The sequence below is a fragment of the Magallana gigas genome, chromosome 4, assembly GCF_963853765.1.
Source record: "Magallana gigas chromosome 4, xbMagGiga1.1, whole genome shotgun sequence".
Classification (NCBI taxonomy): Eukaryota; Metazoa; Mollusca; class Bivalvia; order Ostreida; family Ostreidae; genus Magallana; species Magallana gigas.
In genome coordinates, this window is record NC_088856.1 from 13,611,910 (window position 1) to 13,638,808 (window position 26,899).

At 35.8% G+C, this 26,899-nt stretch overlaps 2 protein-coding genes across 3 annotated transcripts in view; one reads left to right on the plus strand and one right to left on the minus strand.

The window, feature by feature from the left end:
• Nucleotides 1-215: 215 nt before the first annotated feature.
• Nucleotides 216-26,899, minus strand: part of LOC105343233 (uncharacterized) — a 32,654-nt gene continuing 5,970 nt past the window's right edge. Inside the window, exons 2-9 of the mRNA XM_066081384.1 lie at nucleotides 13,086-13,197; nucleotides 12,166-12,319; nucleotides 10,464-10,734; nucleotides 9,864-10,060; nucleotides 9,306-9,599; nucleotides 8,489-9,097; nucleotides 8,202-8,293; nucleotides 216-1,269 (exon numbers count right to left, since the gene is read on the minus strand). Of these exons, the coding sequence (XP_065937456.1) occupies nucleotides 987-1,269; nucleotides 8,202-8,293; nucleotides 8,489-9,097; nucleotides 9,306-9,599; nucleotides 9,864-10,060; nucleotides 10,464-10,734; nucleotides 12,166-12,312 (1,893 nt within the window). The 5' untranslated portion in view covers nucleotides 12,313-12,319; nucleotides 13,086-13,197 and the 3' untranslated portion in view covers nucleotides 216-986. The remainder of the gene's footprint in view (nucleotides 1,270-8,201; nucleotides 8,294-8,488; nucleotides 9,098-9,305; nucleotides 9,600-9,863; nucleotides 10,061-10,463; nucleotides 10,735-12,165; nucleotides 12,320-13,085; nucleotides 13,198-26,899) is intronic.
• LOC117683514 (brain acid soluble protein 1-like) lies at nucleotides 16,297-21,093 on the plus strand. Of its 2 annotated transcripts, XM_066081382.1 has the most exons (7): nucleotides 16,304-18,811; nucleotides 19,019-19,120; nucleotides 19,287-19,373; nucleotides 19,557-19,637; nucleotides 19,804-19,890; nucleotides 20,073-20,153; nucleotides 20,320-21,093. In XM_066081382.1, exons 1-7 carry the CDS (start codon nucleotides 18,677-18,679, stop codon nucleotides 20,650-20,652), a joined length of 906 nt encoding a protein of 301 aa, XP_065937454.1. In that variant the 5' UTR covers nucleotides 16,304-18,676; the 3' UTR covers nucleotides 20,653-21,093. The 2 variants fall into 2 exon arrangements, with proteins under 2 accessions (XP_065937455.1, XP_065937454.1); XM_066081383.1 differs by lacking the exons at nucleotides 19,804-19,890; nucleotides 20,073-20,153 and having other exon boundaries at nucleotides 16,297-18,811.

A 26,899-nucleotide genomic window follows, 5' to 3' on the forward strand; every position in this document is an offset into this window, starting at 1 on the left:
CCCCCATCTTCTTTTTAAAGGAACCTGCCTAGATCTGGATTCACAACCTCAAGGTCTGTGCATCCATCAGATGTAACATTTACCTCGAGAATTTTGCAACTTATGATTAATACTAAATGTTTATAGTATAGCACAGTCACAGGAAAATCGTGAAATGTTGTTCATCCGATAATGTCCATTAGAATCCATAAATTTGCATAAAATCAAAACGAACGTTATAATAGTACCAGTAGATTTACTTTATTTATAATATAAAACAGGTACATTGTATACATTATGCCATTTAAAGACTAAAGTTTGAATAGGTAAATAAATATCCATTAATGTTGTAAAAATATAACAAACGGGAACGTGGTTCCATATATACAAGTGAGGTTAAAGCGCATTAATAAAAACACAACAAATAATATCTATAGTAATACTCTTTTAGAGTAAACGCCAACACCTACGTGTACATGTATAGCTTTGAGCATTTTTCAGACAACTCACATGTTGTATGGATGCAATGAAAACATTGTAAACAACAGCCCTACAATGTAATTAGAAAATTAATTGGTTTTAGAGTTTTATTTAAAACCACAGTAATAGCGAATATACTAACAATGAATTTAGCAAAGTCAGTGAATTATCCCTGTTTTTAAAAACTGATCGAATATAACGAATAATGTTAATAGTGAATACAAAATCGCTCGTACTGAGCCTAGTGTACTAGTTCATAAATGATAAGTGGGTAAGTCATAGGCTTAAGCTGAGTATATGTCGTCAACAAAAAATGCAAATGTAAAAAGTAAGTAATGTGTTAAAAAAATAACAAATGAAAATTAAAATAAAAACAAAGATAACAGAGTTCTTAAGGATTAGGTATCAACAAACAAGTATAAAATGTAATCGTTTAGCGTTACTCTTATTATGTAACGTTCATTATCCTTATCAAGGTTTGTTTTGTTACTCTTCAAGATTATTTTGTTCCTTTTTCACCATCTGTTTTACTTTTTCATTGGTTGAGGTCGTCGAGGGTATTTCAGGGTCACGTGAGACAACTTGGTTTGTTCCCGGTGACTCTCGCGCAGACTCTTTGATGCGCTAATGCTAATTTCTTTCCGGTTGTCGCCATTTTGAGAGGACTGAGACTCCAGGCCATTGGTCATGTGATGGCGGAGTAGTGAGCGGATGTCGGTGAAGCGGTGCTCTGTGAAGAAATAGTGCCAATCTTGACCGTCGCCATGGCGTTCTGAGAAAACAGCGTAGTGAACCAACCTCCCCATATGGCTGTCAAAGAAATAATTTCATGATAACTAGAGCAGAGCTCGTGGCAAAACCACGAGTAGGTCTTCCGTTGTTGCTGCGAGTTGAAAATGTATGTGATATGGTGTCAATAAATTATAATGACTAAACTTTCAGTTCTGCTTTTGTTATAAAAATGTGTTGTGATTGAAAGCCTGTATATAAAACGTGTTTTGAAAAAGAAAGAAAGAAAGAAATTGTTTTAGGAAAACTATCTGTCAGTTAAATTTTCAGAGGGTAGCAAGCATTGTTACATGTACTCATGATTCATGTCAGGAATTGTGTTTTTGGGGAGTTGATTTTAATCATCTCTCCTATGCTGTTACTCTAGCAAACCGAAACTGAAACTGTTTTTGCATCTAAGCACAAATCATCGCCGCTGACAAGACTTCGTTCTTGAACATAATCGATAAATTCGATGTTATATATGCTGAAGCATTTTTTTTAAGGAAACTTATTTATAAATACCTTGGAAATAGTCAGATTTTTAATGGTACGAACAATTAGAAGTTTTTTGTTGTTGTGTGTATTCCTACGCCAGAGTTCAATATATAGTTTCGTTCAACCATCGGCTGTCTCCTTACATCTCCGGCAAGTAGAGAGTCAGTCTATATTTAGAGGTCGTATCATCAAGCTATCACGTGACCTGGTATCTCTTACTTGTCGGAGATTAACGGAGACAGCCGAGCATCTGGTTGAACGAGACTAGAGTTCATTATTGGTTGGATCCATACAATTTTTGAAATATGTGGAATATCAAAACACAGTTTGATGAAATCAATTCTATTTCAAAATATAACACAACATGATTCATTAGAGATTTTCTCGAAATTCTTGTCGGAAAAGTCAGAGAAATCATATTATAAAAATGTGCATAATTCAAATGCAGATTATAAACTACTTGCCAAGCAAACTAGCATATCGTTGATTTTAAAATAAATAATATTCGATAAAATCAACTCCCGTCAGTACATCAGTACTTTGATTTAAAAACCGAACCCGCCTACAAAACACGTAACCTTTTCTCTAAGATAACTTCTTTATTTAAAAATATTTCTAAATTTTTTAAAACTATGTGCCAGTTTAGAATTGTTGCGTGATGACAAAATTTACAGACCCTGAAACGTACTACTACACCAAAAACGTGCGACTTACGTGCGAGAAACGTTTCGTGTAGACCGTTTAGCGTTTCGTGTGATTGTGAAGCGTTTCGTGTAAACCGTTTACTGTTTCGGCCAAAGCGTGTAAATCGTTTCGGGCAAAGCGTGCGAGAACCGCGTGAAACATTCATCAGATTTCATTCGGAACTCTCTGACAATTTAATTGTTTCAAAATGGCGCCCGTGTTTTACATTACTTTAAACTGTTTGTGATTGGCAAAACTCTTTTGTACATGTAGGTATTTTCATGAGAAAAAAAATCCAAAAGAAATGATGAAGCTATTAATAGGCATTTCCTCCAGAAAAGTTGTTACGCAGTGTTTTGACTGACTTTTGTCCAATCAGATTGTAGAAGGCGGAGTTGAGACAATACTGGTCGTGACTTAATTTGAGAGAGAGAGAGAGAGAGAGAGAGAGAGAGAGAGAGAGAGGGGGGGAGAGAGAGAGAGAGAGTTAACTGGTTAATGGAATAAATTATAGATGACGCAGATGAGTGAACTATCTATCAACAATAGTTATCGTATAAAGTGACAAATCACGGTCTATAGTATGTCCCAAGTTATTGCTTCCATCAATTTTTGATGATTTTTAATAAAAATACACATACCTGTGAAAGAAACACAACTGAAATTGATGAAATGGAATATATCCAAGATATCTTTATTGAACAATTTTCACTCATAAAATTTCACAGGAACGAAAACAATTTTCTTACGGATATTTATAATGGGAAATGTTTACATCTTTTCTTCATTCGGAAGTAATCGGGATACCTCGCGCAATTTTTTAACGTTATCATCCGGGCTTATTAATGGCTGATGCAATGCAAAATCCCCGTAGACTTTCAATATTGGGATGTGTATTGAAACCTGAAGCGGTAGAGGGGGCGTTTCAACACATAATCTGGACATTTTTCATATACATGTAAGTGGATGAACGTAGTTTGAGCACTAAGGTATTTACTATTATTGAAATATGAAGCAAAAAGTGGTGGAAGAAAAAACTCGAGACATAGTATAGTATATTTTATAAATTTATGAAACTTTGAAGTGTTTTGAAATTCTTTAACCAGGGAACAACGATGTCTTTATATAGATCAGTAATAGGATAAGGTAATGTCATACATCGAAGACTGTACGAATATTAAAGAAACTGTTTTTATTACAAGTGTTACCGTTAATAATCAAATCAAAGTTTGACGAATCTTTCTGGAATTAAACATAGGTTGTAAATTTACTTTGTATAAAAACTTTCTTCATGGTTACTCAGTGTGAAACATTCTTTACCTTAGACGTTTTACTTTTCCACTAAGCATCCGCCTTCGTTGCCTTTCCTTTACACTACATCTAAATTCATCATGTTCATAAGTGATCATTCGTTCGCATTTCAAAATATTTAATGTCCGTATTCTCGGACTCCATGCTAGGACATTTAGTTGGATATAAGCTACGTCATTCTTATCAATGTGCATGTTGTCGACGGCGCGCGGCCGAAGAAATAAAGTTATACAATATAGGATATACATGTAATATTTATATACAGACTTTAATTAATTTGTTTGCAAGTTTATAACTAATGATTATTTCTTTATCGGCACCACTTATAATTTACTCAATTCACTCTCTCTTTCTCTCTTTTCTTTCTCTCATTCAAGTCAAGAGCGGCAATGTCTTAACTCCGCCCAGCTACGATCTGATTGGACAAAGGTCAGTCAAAACATTAGGTATAAACTTTTCTTGAGTAAACCCCTATAAACACTTCAATGTACTTCGCTGTAACTTAAACGATCATGTTTTAATAAGCATATACTTTTTTTAATTTATTTACATCGATAACTCTTACTGAGACCATTCGACTTTGTACAAGCAGCACACATAACCTCGGACATCGGGTGTCTCCTGCACCTGGCTGAACCTGTCAATCAAACTCTATGTATTTGTTTTCATTGGATGGTCAAGCGTCTCTTTTTTTTTTCAATAGCCAATGGAAAATTAATGACTTCAAGGTAATCGGAATCAGTATTTGATGAAGCATACAATTTAAATTACAAAAAATTTATTAATTATCTGAAAATTATTTAAACCACTGTTAAAGGAAAACAAAGAGTTTTAGAAGTAATTAACACACAGGGATTTGCCTACAATGTACACAGTCATGCAATTACTAGTAATTATTATGGGAATCTTTACGCATGGTATTTAATTGGAACATATTATAATAATCTATACACTGTACGCCGTTACACATGTACGAAGCGCCGGTAATATATACGAATATTGAGTCAAAAAATTAAATCATTTTTATTTCTTGTTCTTTTCAATACAATGTGAAATTACTTTCAGAAAATTCCGAAATACTAATTACAACTTTCTTTTTTGTGTAATCATTTGATTTTTTTCTGAGGTACATGTATATATATGTACAGAACATACTTATTTACGAATGATACGACATAGGAAAAAAATAATCGGTTGTTCGTAGAACATTTTTATCTTACGAATGTGACTAATTTAATTTTAAATATTTTTCAACATTATCAATGTAAATAATATCAGGTGTATTTACTGTTTGTGTTTTTACATCGTAATCTCTGAAACCAATAAAAATACTAATGTTAGCAGAAAAATCAAATCCCGCCGAATACTGAAAAACCGATTTCAGTTTGCAATCATACAGATTTTATTTTTGGTATTGACTATTGAGTTACGGTAACTTTTTTTCTGGATGATTTTATTATTTATTATTTTATGTAAAAGCACAATTTCAACTGTTACTCAATTATATAACAATTGATGACCTGGGGCTATATATGTTCAGAACTGTGTGCGCTGAAGCGACGCAAGATTCTCGGTCGAACGTGGCGATTGAATTTACACAGACTAAGAATAAACAAACGGGTGGGAAAGTGAAACAAAATGTTACACATGAAAAGAAGCCACCAAAAATGATTTTCGAAAGATCTTGACAATTAAAAAAATCCAGCGCGAGCTCCTGTCAGCGGGACGGGAGGGGGGGGGGGGGGCAGCAATGAGTTCGCTTCTACAAAGAAATGAACGACCATGTAGAAAAACTACAGAAGTGATTAATATGTGACCGATAGAATCTAATCTAAAGTTGTTTAAAATTCATGTGAAAATTTTTTAAAAAAATCATCGAATGCCTCAATTCAGGACATTTTTTTTATCGTGCTAGCACCTACCGCAAACATGTTACATGGAACTTTGATTATAATTTGATTTTTAAACTACCTTGTACGCTATCTATAAATCAATGCTAAATCAACTGTACAAGTTTAATGAATTTATCTGTTCATCTTAAACGAATATACTAGTTGAAAACATAATAAAATATAGTTGTGTCCGTGCAAAATATGAAGCATGAACGCGTGATAAGGTACATGTAGAAGAACACGAACCGACCGCGGATTACTTGACCACTCGCGCCGGTTCTCCTCAGCCATGTGCGAGGGATGATCACCATTTAAAGCTTTACTATGTGTGTGTGGGGGGGGGGGGGTGATTTAAAACATTATTTGTACAGTTTTTAAAATATTTTACATAAACAAATTTAACTAACCCTTAATTTATGTCTTACGATGTGTACGATTTGGAGTAATATCGCTCATTAATATTCATTTACACTCAAATGTTCAATTGAATAAATACAAGATGGAGTTCCCGTTTTTACGGCTATATTAACTCAAACACGTTCATATGCATGTAAGTGTGCGGTGTGAGAATCTTGTCTATTAAATAACCGCTTAATTACCGCTAGGTAGTGCAGCCGTGGCTGATCTCATCGGCCGTGGGCGAAGGATATATTACGTAAAGGTACATGTACAACGCACAGACAGGCACAGCTCAGAACCCAGGAAGATTTGAAAAGTTTGCAGTATAATGACCATACTCTATCAAATAGAAGTTATTTATTTTAAACTTAAAACCCACAATTGATCTGTGTCTATTATTGCTTTAGATTGAGAATGACATTGCCTTTATTAATTAACTGAACGATTTCTTAACTGACACCCAATCGTTTAATCCATAAAAAATTATGTGTAATCAAAACGAAACCAATTCTTGAGTTCGCGGCTAAATAAACTCATACATGTATATGAGAGACACAGCTCTCGTGTATTAGATAACCGCTGACCGCTAGGTAGTCCAGCCGCGAGCATGGTGACCGATTTTCTCGGCCGCGGGCGAGGGAGAACTTACGTAATGGTACACATACACACAGCTCTGATTCAAGGTAGATTTTAAATGCATGGAGTTAATAAATAAAATGTAATGCATAGAGTTTTTTAATTCCATATTTTGTGGTTTACTAGAAAAGAAAAAGAATGTTTTGTTTTCCAACTGCCGTTTTTAATGATTGTGCACGATAAGAACTTAACAACAATGACTTAAACTCCTAAAAAAAAGCATGTACTCCAACAAAAAAAAATATTCTTATAAATTATTGCCTCCTGTATAAACCAGCATACTTTCTGCGGCAACTTTATGCCAGTTGTACGCACAAAGACTTTCGTTTACTTGTCAAATGAAAACAGGTACATGTCAACATGTAAAGCTTTTTACACTCATACTACACAAATCACTTACAAAATAATATTGTTACGACCTTTATGAGATCCCAACAAACAACTTTTCCAGCGACAGCCATATCAAAATCCTAACCGTTTTTGAGTTATTAAGCAAAAACTTTTAGGGGCTATTGGCCCTTAATTTAAGGGGCCAGCCCTTTTTTATTGGTGTCAAATGAAAGCCCTTAATATTCTGCACAACTTTTATTCTACATCTTTTAACAAATTATTTTTCGTTTAAAAGATATAAAGGAAAATATGTCTAAATTTTTGCAATTTTTTGAATCCTGTTTTTTGACCCCCTACCTTTTTCTAAATAAGGAACGTAATCGAAAAACAAAAACCGATGTGCACCACTACAATGTCTCTGCTATTCAAATTCGTTGGATTCCTATTCCCTGTTATCATAGTCTCGGAGCCTTTGTCTGGAAACAAAAGGCCCTAAAAAAAATTAAAAGGGGAATAACTCTTTAACGAAAAGGGAATTCTAAATTTTATGAATTGCTTAAGATAGTGTTTTGTAAAGTACATTAGCCCTGAAAATTTGAGCAAAAACCGTTCAGAAATGAGCAAGATATGAAGCCTCAAAGTTCGCGTCTAGGAAACAAAAAAAAAAGAAAAATAAGAAAAATCTTAACCCGCACAATAATAGAAAGGTCTTCCGTTTCCAACGGAAGACCTTAATTATACTGTAAAACCAAAGGCATAAAATAGAAGAAAGATCCTCCATATCATTATTTCAAATAAGGGGTTTGAGATGTACTTTTTATCAAGAAATAAGTAAGGCTTGGATCTACATGACTATATATCTCAAAATGTACACAAACTTTTTTGGCTGTCAAAAAAATCAAGACTTTAAAATAATAAGCAAACGTTAAAATCTTGCATTTATGTGTTTCGAGCACATTGAATGATCGTGATGCTGATATTTTTCCACTCAATTTCAAATAACTTTAAAAATAACAATTTCTTGCGGCATTTTAATCATACGTAAATGACCTCGATACCATTGTATTTCATGATACATGCAACGAACCTCATTTTGGTACATGTTATTTCAAAACCAATTCCATCGTAAATGACAGAGGGCGGAAAATTATGAATTACACAGAATGAGTACAACAACAACGTTAGGTTTAGTATAGATGCTATGCTGTTTTCGAGAAAGAATACCTGACTGTAACAACGACACGATGTTTACTCCTCATGAACCAAATGACGTAGTGTCCATCTTCTCTACAGAAGCGGGCCATGGACTGTTCAATCTAGTAAACAAAGTAATATCTTAATAAGTATTCCGCTCTTACAGCATACTGGCTCTGTAGGCATAAAAAGAGACTACCTCTATTATCATCTTAAATCTTCACTTTTTCGGAAAGGAAAAAATAGTAGAAAATGAGAGAGAGAGAGACCAAAAGTGAGCTCTTTTAAGTTGTAGAACCCTTTGGACAGTTTCTTACTGTCTGTTCCGATTCATCAGGGTCCCACCCAGGAAAATTTCTCATATTTTCACAGATCTCATGGTACACTAGTTCAATTTTCCGTCTTTTGGGGCGACGTTTACTTGTGGATAATGATATGTCGAATTTTGTGTCAAGGTCGGCCAATAACATTTCAGGGGGTTCAGAGACAGACCGCTGCCGCTTGACTGAATTCATTGGGATATATGGTGGATCCTCGTACTTGGTCAAACCACCTTGCCACCACTGAATGGGAATGTTTGGTTGGGGAAGAAGTGTGCAAGAAATTGCCCTTGGTTTGTTGCAAAACATGGTTTCTGATGCAGAGACCCTATAGAGCTGTTTTTCTATGGTTAGCTCTGTGTCACCATGACTTGAGCGTTGAATTGGAGTATTGAAAGGATTTCTTTCCAGCGAATCAGAGTTTTGTTCAGAGGAAACATTCAGGGAAGACCTGTCAGTATCTTGCCATGGATTTCGAAGTCTGGGATCTACAATTTGATTACAAAGAGGCTCGCTGGTTGCTAATGGAGACGAATGGAAAGGACAATTACACGAGGGACAATGCACACCAGTTTTGACAGCAGACGACGTTTCTGATACATGTCTCTAAATGAAAAAAAAATGAAGAAAATAAAATAATAAACAGAATGAAATAATTACAAAACTATAAAAACTTTTTCTTCTAAAATCTTTATGTTTTAAAATAACATAACGGTAATACTGTAAAAAAAAATATCGTTTCTGTTGCAATGAAAATCTTTATCTGATGATTTTTTTAACATTATCCAAAGAATACAGCGAGGTTTGGAATTACCTGGCTGACGGTCCTGATTTTACCACAATACACACAGTCCTCTGTGATGTACACAGTCTTGCGGATCGTGTTGGGACAGGCATTGGGAGTGTTCACTTCAGGTTCACTATCACTTACACAACAAGCTTCAAGGTTCTCGGGTAAGTCCTTTATTTGACCGAGTTGGTCATCAGACAAATTTTCTTCCCCTGTGCTGTTTTCCGAGCTAGATATCAATATGTTATAATTTGGGGAATCTCTTGGTGAAACACAAGGACGCCTTCGATTCTTTTTTCGCAGAGTGATTTGTTTACCCTGTTGAAATAATAAAGTAACATTGAAACTACAGAATATCCTGTTATTCACTTTATTTTGATGTCTCCCTTTAAAGCTGCGATGTATACATTTTAAGTAATAATAATGACCGACAACATAATACATATATCTGGGATAAGGGATTTATTTACATGTACATTTGTATTACTACTGGATAATGTCTAAACATACTAATAAACAAATACCGGTACAAAAACATTTCAATGAGAAATGTAAAGATATTTTCGTAAAAAAATGATTTACTTTGAATTGCTTGGCTTTTGACAGAAGGGGTGTGTCCACAAGTTCATATTCACTATCGTCGGAGTCTCCACAGAGGAAATTCTGAATACTTTCCCGTATTGTTGCATCACATTTAGTGCGGACCTTCAGTAGTCGTATGGGTAATAACCGGTTTTCTTCATCAATGACTCGCAAATAGAGATCCATAAACATGGTTTCTATAAGATAAGATATCACTTGACTAAAAAACTTCATGAGTATAAAATTCTGCTAAATGAAATATTACCATGTATAATAGGAGCTAGTACATGCTATATATATGTGTATGATCATGAACTACCGTATCATTATGTAAATTAAATGTTGTTTTGGGTTTACAGCTATAAGCTAGCAGTGAGGTTCTCAGAATTCTCTCCGAGTAAAATCACTTTTGAAATAATATATTATTTATAAGACCTTTAAAGGCCACATAAAATGAGAAAATATGTTCCCTAAATACTGAAAGATTTATTCAATTGTAAACTTTTAAAAGGTATTAGAGCATTGTAGTTGTGGGTTTTCCACGTTTTTGGAGTTTTTTATGTTGTGGATCAAAGACTAATCTTGAGTTTGTATGCTTGCCTTCCACACGCCTGTCCAGGAAACTGACACAATCATGGCGTCCACAGGTCCACAGCGTGTCCCTCAAGATGAACAATGTGCTCCTGTCCTCGTGTGACCGCCACTCCATCAACATCAGGAAGCCCGGCGGTTCTCGCTGGATGGTGGACCGAACCTCAAAATGGTCAATCTGTTGTCGGGAGAAGCCTAACAGCTCTGCAAGATGGACCCAGTCGCCAGTTCTGATCCCATTATTCAGGGGTTGTAACTTGTTACCAAGCTCATAAAAGACCTGAAACCATATAATTTTCATGGTTAAGTTGAAAAATAGCATGATACAAGTTATAACTATTTTTGTATTACATGGGTAAATGTATCGCAAATGTAAAGAGATCTAAGATATTATATTTAGGAGTTTGTCATTTACATTTGTTCCTTGTTTTCTTCATATTTCAAGAATCATAGAAAATGACACTTTAAAACATGAATTTTTATTGTGTTTACCAAAACATTTAAGCCCCAATACACACTATTTAACAAAACTATTGTTATGAAGAATCGTCGAAGAAATTTATATCCCACATTTGATAAACCTTTCATTAAATGGATCTTGTCAATGACATTTATAGTTAAAATGCATTTAATTTATATACAATACTTTTGAATGAGGTAAACTGGAGAAGAAGAAATGAATGTTATCTCAGATCTTGCATACTATACATGCATGAATAATAATTTATTGTTGATAAAACAACTTTTTATACAAACTTTGACCCATTTTTTTTTAATTCCTTTGTTATGAGCCAACACATTATATTGAAAATGCACATTGTCAAATACGATCATGAAATTCATTGAAAAGATTTTTAAACACCTAGGTGTTTCTCCTTGATTTCTTAGCAAGTGCAATTATTTAAAATTCTGTAAAGCCTTTAAAACCCCCTTTTCTTCTTTACATTATTATGTCATTGCTTTGACTCTGTAAATCTACCCTAATTAAACTACCATATTTATCAAATTGCATTAATCAGACAAATGAAATTCACTCCAGAATGTCTATAATGCACAAACTGATATTCAAAAAATCAAACCACTAAATCTACTACTGTGGAATCATCATTGATTGTGGAGGACCATTATTCGTGGTTTTCGTTGGTAACCCTTGCCCACAAATTTACATCCCCATGATATACAAGGTATATATACAATCATTTGTTTCATATTTCTTAAAATTATCCTGATTACACTACCAACAAAATATCAGGAAAATTTTGACTACCCACAAACATTGCCACCCCCCCCCCCCCACGAAAAAAAAATGATTCTACAGTATACAAGTATATGACATGCTTTTCATATAAATACTGCAACTGCAAATTGTTGCTGGTGGGGGGTGGGCATGATTAACCAGGCCAATGAATTTTAAAACCTATATGTAGTCTGACCTCCAACCTGGTTCCTATTTAGTCAGGTGCTCTTTCAAATAGCACCAATGGTCAGACTATTAATTATTAATTTAACTGAACTGGGCCCTACCCTCTGTTTATATTTCCTTTGTAAAAAAAAAAAAAAAAAAAGCAGTAAAAGAGTCAAATCCTGTTCACCCCTCTTTTGTATCAAATATGCCACCCCAATGTGAAATACCTTCTGATGCCCCTATTAAAATGTAAACTCCAATGCAAGTAGTTAAATTCAGTTCATCAGTGCTTTGCTGTGTACTTACTTGGACAGGTAATTCCTTGGCAGGCTTGGCTAGAAGGCTCTGCAGTTCCTGACTGCTGATTCCTATAGGTTGTGGTAGGAAGTTCTGAGCTAAAGGCGTAGGGGACACCATAACTGGAGGGTGCAGGGGTATGTTTTGTCCTTCCATTTCTCCCCTATGGAATAAATGTAAATACACATGTGCATGTTTTGTTTTTTGGGGTTTTTTTCTAGCTTTTATTAAACTTAGTTTTGTGCTTTTGAAGTTGTCTTGTTTTATTTTTAACTTAACGTAGGTCTACATAACAATATCTTTGTTTATCTATGAACTGACAATAGTTCGTGCATTAATGGGGCACGGTCACGATTTTTGTCAAAAAATATTATTTTGATTTTAATGTTTACAATACTTTATTGAGTATTTTTAATAGGCAACCAAAATTTGAGTGTCATTTGTTGAGTTATAAGGGAGTTACAAAGCTTAAAATTCTTTGCTCTGTAAACAAAGCTTTAATTGTTTAATTTTGAATGTTGAAGTGAAAATTCCAATTTTAGACCAGTTAAAATGAATGTGTTGAAATTTAGTAACAGTTTATTTATGCTTAAAATGAATAAATTGATAGACAAATCAGCTTGAAAAAGAGTTTTTACTGCTATATTGAACCTATGTAAACAAACAAAGGGCACGAGCCTTGTCTACATGACAAAGAATTGTGAGCCCTGTATCTTGCTTAAAACTCAACGGCTGACTCTCATATTTGATATGATCATTAGATATGCGTTCCAAAAACTTTAATGATAAACACAGAAAAATAGAATTTGACCATGCCCCTTAACCATGTTACTATACACTGATTCAGATTGCATGAACATGAATATCATAGCACGTAGAACAGGTCCTGCACAATCTCTTTATCAAGCTAAATACTTTATCTAGCTTACCTGGTTTTTTCATTGAATCTGTCAAAATGTATTCACAAACTCATAAACATGTTTTTGTTCAATACACACGCCTTCATCTTTCAGTACTTCTTGGTAATCGTCAATACAATCCACATAAACAAACAAAGTCAAGCTAGCACGCACTAACTTCAACGCACTAACTCCGTTCTAAATATGCTTATCGACTAGTTTTTCGATCCCGACGGGAAAATATCTCTCGGTAAATAGGCGCAAGGCGCCTAAACTAGGACTTGTGACAATTAGGTGACCCCGGATTCCTGAGGGTGGGGGTCCTGCCCGGGGGTGACCGGTCTCAGAACCTTCAATAATTATGCCGTTCTTGGCGCCACGGCCCCCTGAATAATCGTTATAATAACTATATTATCATATTATATAGGGACATAAACAAGGCGCAGGGCGCCTAAACTAGGACTTGTGACAATTAGGTGACCCCGGATTCCTGAGGGTGGGGGTCCTGCCCGGGGGTGACCGCTCTCAGAACCTTCAATAATTATGCCGTTCTTGGCGCCACGGCCCCCTGAATAATCGTTATAATAACTATATTATCATATTATATAGGGACATAAACAAGGCGCAGGGCGCCTAAACTAGGACTTGTGACAATTAGGTGACCCCGGATTCCTGAGGGTGGGGGTCCTGCCCGGGGGTGACCGCTCTCAGAACCTTCAATAATTATGCCGTTCTTGGCGCCACGGCCCCCTGAATAATCGTTATAATAACTATATTATCATATTATATAGGGACATAAACAAGGCGCAGGGCGCCTAAACTAGGACTTGTGACAATTAGGTGACCCCGGATTCCTGAGGGTGGGGGTCCTGCCCGGGGGTGACCGCTCTCAGAACCTTCAATAATTATGCCGTTCTTGGCGCCACGGCCCCCTGAATAATCGTTATAATAACTATATTATCATATTATATAGGGACATAAACAAGGCGCAGGGCGCCTAAACTAGGACTTGTGACAATTAGGTGACCCCGGATTCCTGTGGGTGGGGGTCCTGCCCGGGGGTGACCGGTCTCAGAACCTTCAATAATTATGCCGTTCTTGGCGCCACGGCCCCCTGAATAATTGTTATAATAACTATATTATCATATTATATAGGGACATAAACAAGGCGCAGGGCGCCTAAACTAGGACTTGTGACAATTAGGTGACCCCGGATTCCTGAGGGTGGGGGTCCTGCCCGGGGGTGACCGGTCTCAGAACCTTCAATAATTATGCCGTTCTTGGCGCCACGGCCCCCTGAATAATCGTTATAATTCTTTATTTTTCATTTTCATAAATATTTTTTTATAATCGTTATAATTCTTTATTTTTCATTTTCATAAATATTTTTTTCCAAAAAAATTAGGACGTCTATTTGGTCGTCCTTGATATGCATTTATAGATAATCGTATTTTGCATAAATTGGTACCATATTTTCAGCCCTATATTATTTAGTTCGCAGCCAAAACGAAACTTCCGGTTTTCGTTAAAATTGTAAAGGAAATTGGAAAAGTCACGGGGTGTGGAGGAACCTTAAGGTGGATCTACTGTGGTCATTATGATTTAAAACCTTTTCCACTATCAAATTTAAAAGTTGCCTGAATCTATCCTAATAAAAGCTGTTGTCAACTCTAACTTCATTAGTACTTGGACATTTAAATCTCCAGCTGTACAGGTGACTACTGATTTTTATACGACCGCAAAAATTATGGTATGGCGCAGTCGTCGTCGTCCGTGCACATTCGTTTTTGTGGAATAACTTTTGTTTTAGTGGAGGGATCAACATGAAATTTTCACACAATGTACCATGGCATAAAACGAAGCTGTATAAGAAATAAGGAATTTATGGCCTCACCCATTTCAGAAAAAAATACCAAAAAGGGCCACTTTGGGTGTTTTTCGCAAATATAGTTGCCAACGCGGCTATGTTAAGGCTGTCCGAAGCTAAATATATATCGAAAAATGATACTATTTTAATTATCGAAAAATACTTTAACCGAGCAAGTTTCTTTAAACTTTTATTACATAAATTAACAGTGACATCTAACACTATAGTTGATGTATTTTTGTGACGTCATATATTTTTCTTAAGCACGTGACGGGTGTATTCTAACACGGTAAATAATCTATAAAAATCGCATCGGCACAAGTGAATAATGTCATTAAATCAAAAATATTTTTATGTAAAACCCTTCGATAAGTAATGTATTTTGCAGTTCTTGCTAGGGGTTCAATTAAATATTTCGTTTATTTGAAATATTGTCAAAACATTTCGCACCGCCATCGAAATTAGGCACATTCTTACCTTTTAGGCTCGATTTACACAAAATCGGGTCAATCTGTAGGTTTCCCCCAGCAAGATTCACATTGGTACTTATTTTCTCTCCCGATTTCACTTAAAATATACTAAGATTGTTTTTATCTTTCACTTGTGCCAAGTCGTTTTTTATATGCATATAGATATCACCATTCATTAGATTACACGTAGCAGGGGGAGTCTCAAAACCATTAGTTTATGAATAGTTACTTACCTATTACGAAGCTTTAAAACTGTTGATTTTTTTAATACTCCATATCGGTGATATTGAATTTAGTATCACTAGTATTTATAACAGTGTCTATGTAAAGGAACGAAGCGGTTTTATATTATGCACTATGAATATCACTTATTATGTTACGATACATTCCCTAAGAACGATCGAAAGGAATACAGATCGTGACGTCAAAGTTAACTATGACGTCATATCTTATGAAGTACAGACAAGTGACGTTCTACATATCGCTGTGAAATTAATCGGGCAGCCTTAACATAGCCGCGAAATGTTTATTTTTTATTGAATTTTAATGGGGTTTCTTTTATTTTGTTGCTTATATAATTGCGCTTCAGTAGTATTCATGATTTGTATCTTTACATTCATCTTATGTATTCCTCTAGATGCAAGCTTTTAGTTGGGAGTCAGCAGATTCTGTGTGCCTCTGTGTCAAGTTCTTTATCGTGTCCATCTAATTATTGTGTCAACCTCTTTACTGTGTCCACATTCACTTCATATTACACTTGTTCGAATTTCAGTGGTCGACATGCTGCGGTCGTATCTGCTGCGCTCAGCGTAGCCTTTTATTTTTTACTTGAGATTTGTCTATAGGTAAGAAAAACTGATAGCCCTTAGATTTAAATGTCCAGCTACTTCTTTTCATCACCTGAGTTAAGGATTGATTTGAGGTTCACTAAAGATTGGTATCAGCTATTTTTCAATCCAATAAAGGATTAGCTATTGAAATATGACCACACTCAGAGTAAATTGCTTATTAAAAAAAAAGGGAAAAAGGGGGGTGTGATTACATATATAGTAGGTCTCAATGGGATCTAAGCAGGACATGGGATTGAGTGGGGTTTTTTTTATCTGGGATGTCGCTAATTGTTTGTCGAGAAAACAAAAATTTATTAGACAAGGATTTGGGAATAACTCAAAATTGATTTGGGAATTTGGGAAAATATTAATGTTCTTAAGCAAGAAATTGAAAAATATTTTTTCCTTAAAATTTTGATAGCAGGCTTTCGTATGTAACAATCATTATTGTCTCAAAAACTTGTATTTTTTTAGATTATCAACTTTGTGCATATTGTTACATGTCTCATGCAATTTTTATGTACAGAAAATGAACCAAAATTTGGGAAGCGGGAAATCATGAACTGGTACACCTAACATGGGAATTGTCAAAAGAACTTAACGTGATACGGGATTAGAACCCCCTATATATTACGATAAATTGGCAAAATAAAAATTTTCTGTATGAAAATAACTTTAACCATTAATCTGACCTTATCTGAAGTGATAGCAGACTTTGACGCGGAGGATGGCATGTGATGGCATAATGAATGAAAATTATGTCAGGAGTGTAACATTTATCCATTCTTTAATGATAAAGTTTTTATTTAGTTTAAAAAAATTCTAAACTTAACTGGAAGAGATTTTTTACACTTAATTTGCTCAAAAATTTTCAATAAGGTCAAATTTAAAGATTGGAATATATTATTTGCTTTTGATACAGTGTTTGAATATTAAAAATAAGTGCGATAAATACTAAAAGGACATTTAAAACAATTACACTATATAAAACTGTTGTGAAAGTATCAGAATTGTGTTACAATGCCTCAAATAAACACTAATGATCAGATCCTATCCTGTAAGTTGACAGAAACTAAAAGTGGAAAACCTAGCATTTCACAGAATTTTAGTGTTACACTCCTGACACCTATTTCAAGGCCATAAAAAAGGACTAATCAAATTTAGGCAGTCATGTTTGCATCTCATAGTAACTGCTGCACCTGCTGGTCAATTTAAAACAATAATTATGACAATTACTAACAGTGTTTCAAAAATATGACATTGCAAACTTAAATGTTACACTCCTGACCTACATCAGCAGGTGTGGTTCTATGAGATCAAGTGCACCAGAAACATGTCACAGATATCTACAAATACTTTTAATTTGATCTAGAATATTGTGGTAAAGTATAAGAAATATTAAAATGTCCAAAATCTTTCGGAACTTTGAATTATCATCATTTAAAATTAAGAATTAAGTTTTTTCCTTTTCATTTTTTTCCCTCATTAGGAAATTTGACAGACCTTATTTTACCATTGTAATTACAAAATATGTATTACTTCATATGAGAAAATTTAGTGCATATACACAGGTTTTCAACAAACCCATCATTTTATATTAGACATCATTATTTTTTTTAAAGACAGCTCTTTGAAGCACTTGCTTCTTTCAAAATGTCACACTAAAAGTGTTACACTCCTGACATTTTTGGCCCTATTTTTTGCCGGCATTTTTTTATTATCAAAGATATCATCACGAAAATTTGTACGATTATAGTCACAGGTGGGATACATTTTTTAATTATCTAATACTTAGTATTTATCATCATGATTTGTAATAGGGTATGGTAATAATGTTGGGGTCATTTTTTTTGAAACAGCCCCTATGTAGAATGAATAGTGAACAAAATAGTCTGCATGGCAAACAGGACATACATGTGGTTCTGTGACTTGAAAGAACTGATCATTTATCTATATAGCTAGGTATTTTAGACATGTAGTTTCAGCTGAACAGAAAAAAAAAATGTCAGTATAAAGACAAAAAAAAAAATTGCATAATTTTAAATATAATGCTGAATTTTAGGTTTTTTCTTCTATGATATGCGTGGGTATAGTAATTTGAGCATGTTGAGTGGTATTATACACCAACAATTAAACTTTTATTAGAGTTTTCATGGTATTGACATTTTTACATATATTTTATATATATTTTCAATATCACTTGCTTTGATAGGTGCCATTTTTAGGTAAATGAAGGCTTTTTCCAAATTGAAACGGATTTTGTGATGCGTAATAGTCGATGTAATGATATCAACATGCAAAATGGACATAAAAATAACTTCATTTTCGAGGCTCTGTGAGACACCTTGTGTGCAAATACTGTAAAACAGCCCTGATACATGTGGAAATGAATAGATCTACACCGGTGATGTACGTTGGTTAAATTTTTCATTTCATTTGCAGGTCGTCGCCATTATGCCTGATGGCCATGTACGGGTGGGGTTATTTCCGACACTATCAGAAACAATAGTGTGCCAGCTGGGCACTGTGGCTGAACTCCCCCGTACAGCAACAAAGTCTTGGAAAAGTGGGAAGAAGACCGCCTTTCGGGTACGTCAAAACCTATATATTGGTGAAATGTTTTAGAATGTATGTCTAAAATGTCTGTTTTGGAAAAAAATTCTTTGCCCGGTTGCCGGTAAGCGCTGGGCCCTTGGTCCTATTTTTTCAAGCTTCGGTCATGTATAATTTTTGTAATGTTCATGTATAATTCTTGTAATGTTAGAACATTCGACTAATGGAGGTGTTTTTTTGCAGGCAGCCAAGGCAGCCGCCGCAGCCTCCAAGGAATCCCCCGCAGCCTCCAAGGAATCCCCCGCAGCCTCCTCCTCCAAGGACTCGGCCAGGAAGAAACGAAAGGTAAGAACTCAACCTAATTTGTTTGGTTGTTTGTTGCTATGAAACCTTTAATAACACCAACATTTATTTTTGTTGGCCTTACCGGCCCAGAACGCAGTGTATCATCAGTAGTGTGTTTGGATATTTGATTATTGAACATTCGACTAATGGAGATGTTTTTTTGCAGGTGGCCAATAGCCCTGAACTCGAACCCCCCGCAGCATCCTCCTCCTCCGAGGACTCGGCAGGCAGGCAACCCTCTGAGAAAGGAACGGTAAGAACCCAACCTAATTTGTTGTGTGCGCAATTTCGTGTATACATTGGACAATATATAACCGATGATACATTGTGTATACTTGGTGTACACGGCCTATACACTTGTATAATTTTTGTAATGTTCATGTATAATTCTTGTAATGTTAGAACATTCGACTAATGGAGATGTTTTTTTTTGCAGGCAGCCAAGGCAGCCGCCGCAGCCTCCAAGGAATCCCCCGCAGCCTCCTCCTCCAAGGAACCGGCCAGGAAGAAACGAAAGGTAAGAACCCAACCTAATTTGTTTGGTTGTTTGTTGCTATGAAACCTTTAATAACACCAACATTTATTTTTGTTGGCCTTACCGGCCCAGAACGCAGTGTATCATCAGTAGTGTGTTTGGATATTTGATTATTGAACATTCGACTAATGGAGATGTTTTTTTGCAGGTGGCCAATAGCCCTGAACTCGAACCCCCCGCAGCATCCTCCTCCTCCGAGGACTCGGCAGGCAGGCAACCCTCTGAGAAAGGAACGGTAAGAACCCAACCTAATTTGTTGTGTGCACAATTTCGTGTATACATTGGACAATATATAACCGATGATACATTGTGTATACTTGGTGTACACGGCCTATACACTTGTATAATTTTTGTAATGTTCATGTATAATTCTTGTAATGTTAGAACATTCGACTAATGGAGATGTTTTTTTTGCAGGCAGCCAAGGCAGCCGCCGCAGCCTCCAAGGAATCCCCCGCAGCCTCCTCCTCCAAGGACTCGGCCAGGAAGAAACGAAAGGTAAGAACCCAACCTAATTTGTTTGGTTGTTTGTTGCTATGAAACCTTTAATAACACCAACATTTATTTTTGTTGGCCTTACCGGCCCAGAACGCAGTGTATCATCAGTAGTGTGTTTGGATATTTGATTATTGAACATTCGACTAATGGAGATGTTTTTTTGCAGGCAGCCCAGAAAAGCCACAAATTGAGTTTCGACGGGTACATCGACTTGCTTGCTGCAAAAATTGAAGAAGGGAACAAAACAAAAGGGAATAAGGACCAGAGGAGAGGTGCTGACGGCAAATTTGGCAATAAAAATTTATTGGACTGTTCCTGGAGGACCTGGTTGAAAAGCATGTTTACAGAATATCCAGGTGTGCTGTGCAAGTGCTCTTGTAATCATCGACCTTTGACTAGCGCACAAGCCTTAATAAAACACATAGAGAGAAATCACTATATCAATAATGTGGTATCATTTGGTGAGGAGGACCTGGAATTCACACCACCACAGTTTTAGCTCACCTCCCCCCCCCCCCCCCCAAGTTTAAATAAGTTGTTGAATCAACTTTGGAAATTCACCCCAAATTCAAATTTGGAAATTCACCCTTGTCTAGTGGGTTCAACTATATTTTGTATGCTCTACCTATAGTAACCATATATCTTGATTTCCCAGAAACTTGTTGACGCTGCAATTGCACTTCATATAAATACATGTTTTGGCATTCTATGTTATTTGTAAATGCTGTTTGTCCTTATATTTTGATATATCCAGTTACTTTGTTTCTACTGTTTCGCAAGTATCTTGGCAATAATATCTCTTACTACTGTATATTTTGTATGAGAGTCAAACTGTAGAACTATGTGGGTTGAAGAATATCTCTTACTACTGTATATTTTGTATGAGAGTCAAACTGTAGAACTATGTGGGTTGAAGAATAAAAGTGTGCACTCAATCAAATATTGTTTTTAGGCCAATACTTTGTAAGATATACCAAGTGCACTTGTAATCCTCGACCTTTAGCTAGCGCACAAGCCTTAATAAAACACATAGAGAGAAATGACTATATCAATAATGTGGTATCATTTGGTGAGGAGGACCTGGAAATCACACCACCACAATTTTAGCTCATCTCCCCCTCCCCCCCAAAGTTTAAATAAGTTGTTGAATCAACTTTGGAAATTCACCCAAAACGTTTGGGGGGGGGGGGGGTATATAGGAATCACTTTGTCTGTCCGTCTGTCCGTCTGTGCAGTTTTCCTGTCTGGTCCATAACTTTTATATGCCTTAATGAATCTTTATGAAACTTTGGGAGGTCGTTACATATAATTGTATCAGTTGGTGACTTTTGTAGTAACAAGGTGAACTTGCCATTAAAACTTAGGTATTGGTTATTATCAACGAGCCCAACGGAGTTAGAGAGGGTATATAGCGTTTGATTCGTTCGTTAGTACGTACATGCGTACTTAAGTAATAGTCAGATTAAAGTTTTGGTTAAGGTGCATATCTCGGCAACTACAAGTGGTAGAGGGATGATATTTGGTCAGTCGATACATCTTGGGTAGTAACCAACATCTGTACTGAAATTAGGTCACTTTGACTTACATTTTATGCTTGAGCAACTTAGGTTAAAGTTTCGGTTAAGGTGCATATCTCGGCAACTACAAGTGGTAGAGGGATTTGGTCAGTGGATACATCTTGAGCAGTAACCAACATCCAAACCCAAATTAGATCACCTTGACCTACAATTTGCGCTTGAGCGACTTAAAGTTTCGGTTAAGGTGCATATTCCAGTAACTACAAGTGGTAGAGGGATGATATTTGGTCAGTGGATACATCTTGGGTAGTAACTAATATCGGTACCAAAATGTAGGTCCACTGATTTGAGATTTTGTAAGTTACTGCTACAAACTATATACAAGTATCCACATTAAAAAGTTAAGATACTGATCAATTATAATCTTATGAGTTTTTATACTTTGAAAAAAAAAATGTTGGTACCAAAATTAGGTCCACTTGACCTACATTTTACGCTGAGCTACTTACTACTTAGGTTAAATTTTAGGTTAATGGGCGAGGGGGTTTGCAGTCGTGGACGACAGCTCCATTTCTTTATTATATGTTTCTGGTGGTACCAATATAGTTGTCAGTAATTGAAATGGACTTAAACCATTCTTCCTAAATGAGTCCCTCAAATGTGAAATGTAGGTCACAGCCAAACTCTGAAGCATGCATTCTTCCTAATTGCATGTGGATGTGATATGAAGCATGCCAATTTCAATCTCTGTCATCTGTTAGCTCTGACAAAGTCCCAAAGTCAGCGAACCGTAAAAATATAGGATACATCTAAAATTATGTACCACTGAGTAATATTTGTATCAAGTTGGTGACTTTAGTGGTAACAAAGTGAACTTGCCATTAAAACATAGATAATCTAAAGATTACAGATTTCACCTTGTTGTTCAGAGTCGCCTAGCTTATTAACAATTTTAGTTCACCAGAACTATTAGCGTCCCCCATCATCTGTGTCCACTTTCATGTTACAAGTTAATATCTTAACAACTTTACATTGTAGGATCATCAAACATGGTTAAATTGTTATATGAATGTATCAGGGGTGGTATATCAGCATCTAGGTCAAACTAGATCACTTTGAACTACGCTTTTCGCTTAAACAACTTGTATCCAAGTTTATCTTATACATGTAGTTCATATCTCATGTAACAATATAGTTATGTACCAGAAATAGACTTTAACCATTCCTCCTATCAAAGTTGATCAACTGTGAAAAGTAGGTCAAGAGTCAGTATCTAAAGCCTGCATCCTGCTCAGCATCCCTAGAGGCACCAATACTCGGTGTTCAACTTGTTCAGTTAATTGAGAAATTGCCTTGACCCATTCTCCCTTAATAATTCGCTAAACTATGAAATGTAGGTCACAGCCAACATCTGAAGCTTGCTCTCTTCTTAACTGCATGCAGACATCAGGTGAACTAAAATTACCTCTTTTAGTTTTGAAGCATAGATGAAATGACCACCTAGGTAAATCTAGGTCAATGTGACCAAAATACAATTTAAACCTTGTATTACAAAGTTCTCTTTCTAATATCCAAATATACAGCAGAGACAAAGCCACTCATGCAGAAAATTTTGGTCAAATATACCCAATGATCTGGTCATTACAATTGTAACAAGATGGTGTATTGTATTACCCACCTCATCCGAAAAGCAGATGAGTACTGAAATCTAGCAAAATTCTACAAGCTTCAATATTTACACAAAATTTGAAATCGAATGTTTTCATTGATTGTCACAACAGGACTGACGGAACAATATTCTGAATATTATCTGAATGCCATATATCCTACAGCAATATAGTTGTTGAAGCTGGATGTATCTTTGATCATCTTTGCTCTCACATGAGAAGATTGACAAACAACAATGGTCAGGGTTTTCCATAGATGTTCATGGCAAGCCAGTTATTTTCAAGTTGGTGTCAACATTTAACATTCTAGCAAAATTCAAATTGATACATTTTGTTTAAATCTGACATAAAAGCTGACAAGCTACTGTAAATTTTTCCGATGATATATTGTGAATACTTAGTGTAAACGGTCTATACGCTTTGTACATTGGGTATACGTCGTGCAAACGGCCTGTACAGGGCGTATACTTTGTGTGCACCATTTTGTGTATACATTGGACCATGTATAACCGATGATACATTGTGTATACTTGATGTACACGGCCTGTACGCTTGGTACGTTGGGCATACGCCCTGTATACGACGTATACTTCGTGCACAAATTTGGTGTATACATTGGACCATATATAACCGATGATACATTGTGTATACTTGGTGTAAACTGTCTATACGCTTTGTACATTGTGTATACTTGGTGTAAACGGTCTATACGCTTTGTACATTGTGTACACTTGGTGTAAATGGTCTATACGCTTTGTACATTGGGTATACGTGGTGTAAACTGCCTGTACAGGGCGTATACTTTGTGTGCACAATTTGGTGTATACATTGGACCATGTATAACCGATGATACATTGTGTATACTTGGTGTAAACGGTCTATACGCTTTGTACATTGTGTATACTTGGTGTAAATGGTCTATACGCTTTGTACATTGTGTACACTTGGTGTAAACGGTCTATACGCTTTGTACATTGGGTATACGTGGTGTAAACGGCCTGTACAGGGCGTATACTTTGTGTGCACAATTTGGTGTATACATTGGACCATATATAACCGATGATACATTGTGTATACTTGGTGTAATCGGTCTATACGCTTTGTACATTGGGTATAAGTGGTGTAAACGGCCTGTACAGGTCATATACTTCGTGTACAAATTGGATAGGGCGTATACTTTGTGTGCACAAATTGGTGTATACATTGGACCATATATAACCGATGATACATTGTGTATACTTGGTATAAACGGTCTATACGCTTTGTACATTGTGTATACTTGGTGTAAATGGTCTATACGCTTTTTACATTAAGTATACGTCCTGTACAGGGCGTATGCCTAATGTACCAAGCGTATAGGTCGTGTACACCAAGTATACACAATGTATCATCGGTTATATATGTACACATTGTGTATACTTGGTGTAAATGGTCTATACGCTTTTTACATTGTGTACACTTGGTGTAAACGGTCTATACGCTTTGTACATTGGGTATACGTGGTGTAAACTGCCTGTACAGGGCGTATACTTTGTGTGCACAATTTGGTGTATACATTGGACCATATATAACCGATGATACATTGTGTATACTTGGTGTAAACTGTCTATACGCTTTGTACATTGGTGTAAACGGCCTGTACAGGGCGTATACTTTGTGTGCACAATTTGGTGTATACATTGGACCATATATAACCGATGATACATTGTGTATACTTAGTGTAAACGGTCTATACGCTTTGTACATTGGGTATACAAAGTATACGCCCTATACAATTTTGTACACAAAGTATACGCCCTGTACAGGCCGTTTGCACGACGTACACCCAATGTACAAAGCGTATAGACCGTTTACACTAAGTATACACAATGTATCATCGGTTATATATGGTCCAATGTATACACCAAATTTTGTGCACGAAGTATACGTCCTGTACAGGGCGTATGCCTAATACCAAGCGTATAGGTCGTGTACACCAAGTATACACAATGACACAATGTATCATCTGTTATATATGGTCCAATGTATACACGAAATTGTGCACACAAAGTATACGCCCTGTACAGGCCGATTACACCACGTATACCCAATGTACAAAGCGTATAGACCCTTTACACCAAGTGTACACAATGTACAAAGCGTATAGACCATTTACACCAAGTATACACAATGTACAAAGCGAATAGACCGTTTACACCAAGTATACACAATGTATCATCGGTTATATATGGTCCAATGTATACACCAAATGTTTTGCACGAAGTATACGTCCTATACAGGGCGTATGCCCAACGTACCAAGCGTACAGGCCGTGTACATCAAGTATACACAATGTATCATCGGTTATATATGGTCCAATGTATACACAAAATGGTGCACACAAAGTATACGCCCTGTACAGGCCGTTTGCACGACGTATACCCAATGTACAAAGCGTATAGACCGTTTACACTAAGTATACACAATGTATCATCGGTTATATATGGTCCAATGTATACACGAAATTATGCACACAAAGTATACGCCCTATACAATTTTGTACACGAAGTATATGACCTGTACAGTCTTACATCATGCAATACCAAATCATTTATAAAAATTATGGGATACGATACCTATCAGTTTGACGCACAGCTTCTCGTATTAGGTTTAGGTTGAAGAATAAAAGAAAATATTCCAACGGAGATGCATTTCTCGCCGGCATGTTCTTTGGCCCTGGGTTCCCAGTGAATGGCTTATTTTGCACCGGTTCAGGCGGCAATACACGGAACCACACTCCAGCCATCTTGTACGGCGCAAGGCAGAACGCACGTGTTATTATGACGTCATTTACGTAAAATGACGTTATAACAAAATACCGCGTTATGGAAGTCATTTATGTCATTCTTTTCAATGTTGATATTATTTTTAAGAATTATATGTTTCGAAAATAATATACATGCATGCATTGCGTAAACATTTTAAAAATAATTTAGGGCAATAATATTATCTGTTGCTTGAATTTTTGAAGTTATTGAGAAACAAACAATCGGAACAAAATTATGCAACAATATGTTAATTACGATGAATTAATAAAATTAATGCACATGAACATATGCTGTTTCAGTGTAATGTTTAGCAATAAAAAAAACCACATTAACTTTTATTTCAACAATTGATATAATAATTATGCAAATTTTGATGGCAGATAAAAAGATCTTAGTTTGTGTAACTATGTATCAAGAAATCCGTTAATTCTAGCGCAATAAATCTCTTTTAAAAATCAAAATAATAAATTAATATGTCAATAAATTACAATTGGATACTTTATTGTTCATAATAACATACGATGCTTTTATATTTATTGACGTATATTTAATAAATCATATGGAAAAAGTGTAAAGTTAAAATCGGCCTAAAATCGGCCCCGTGGCACTCTGGACAACTGTGTGATCGGCCCAAAATCGGCCCTGTGGCACAGAAGTGGTTAAAGAGTGATTGAAAACGTGTTTTCATCGACTTTCATTTAAATTATATTTACCTATACCAAGGACTGCACATTTTGGATATATATATATGTATA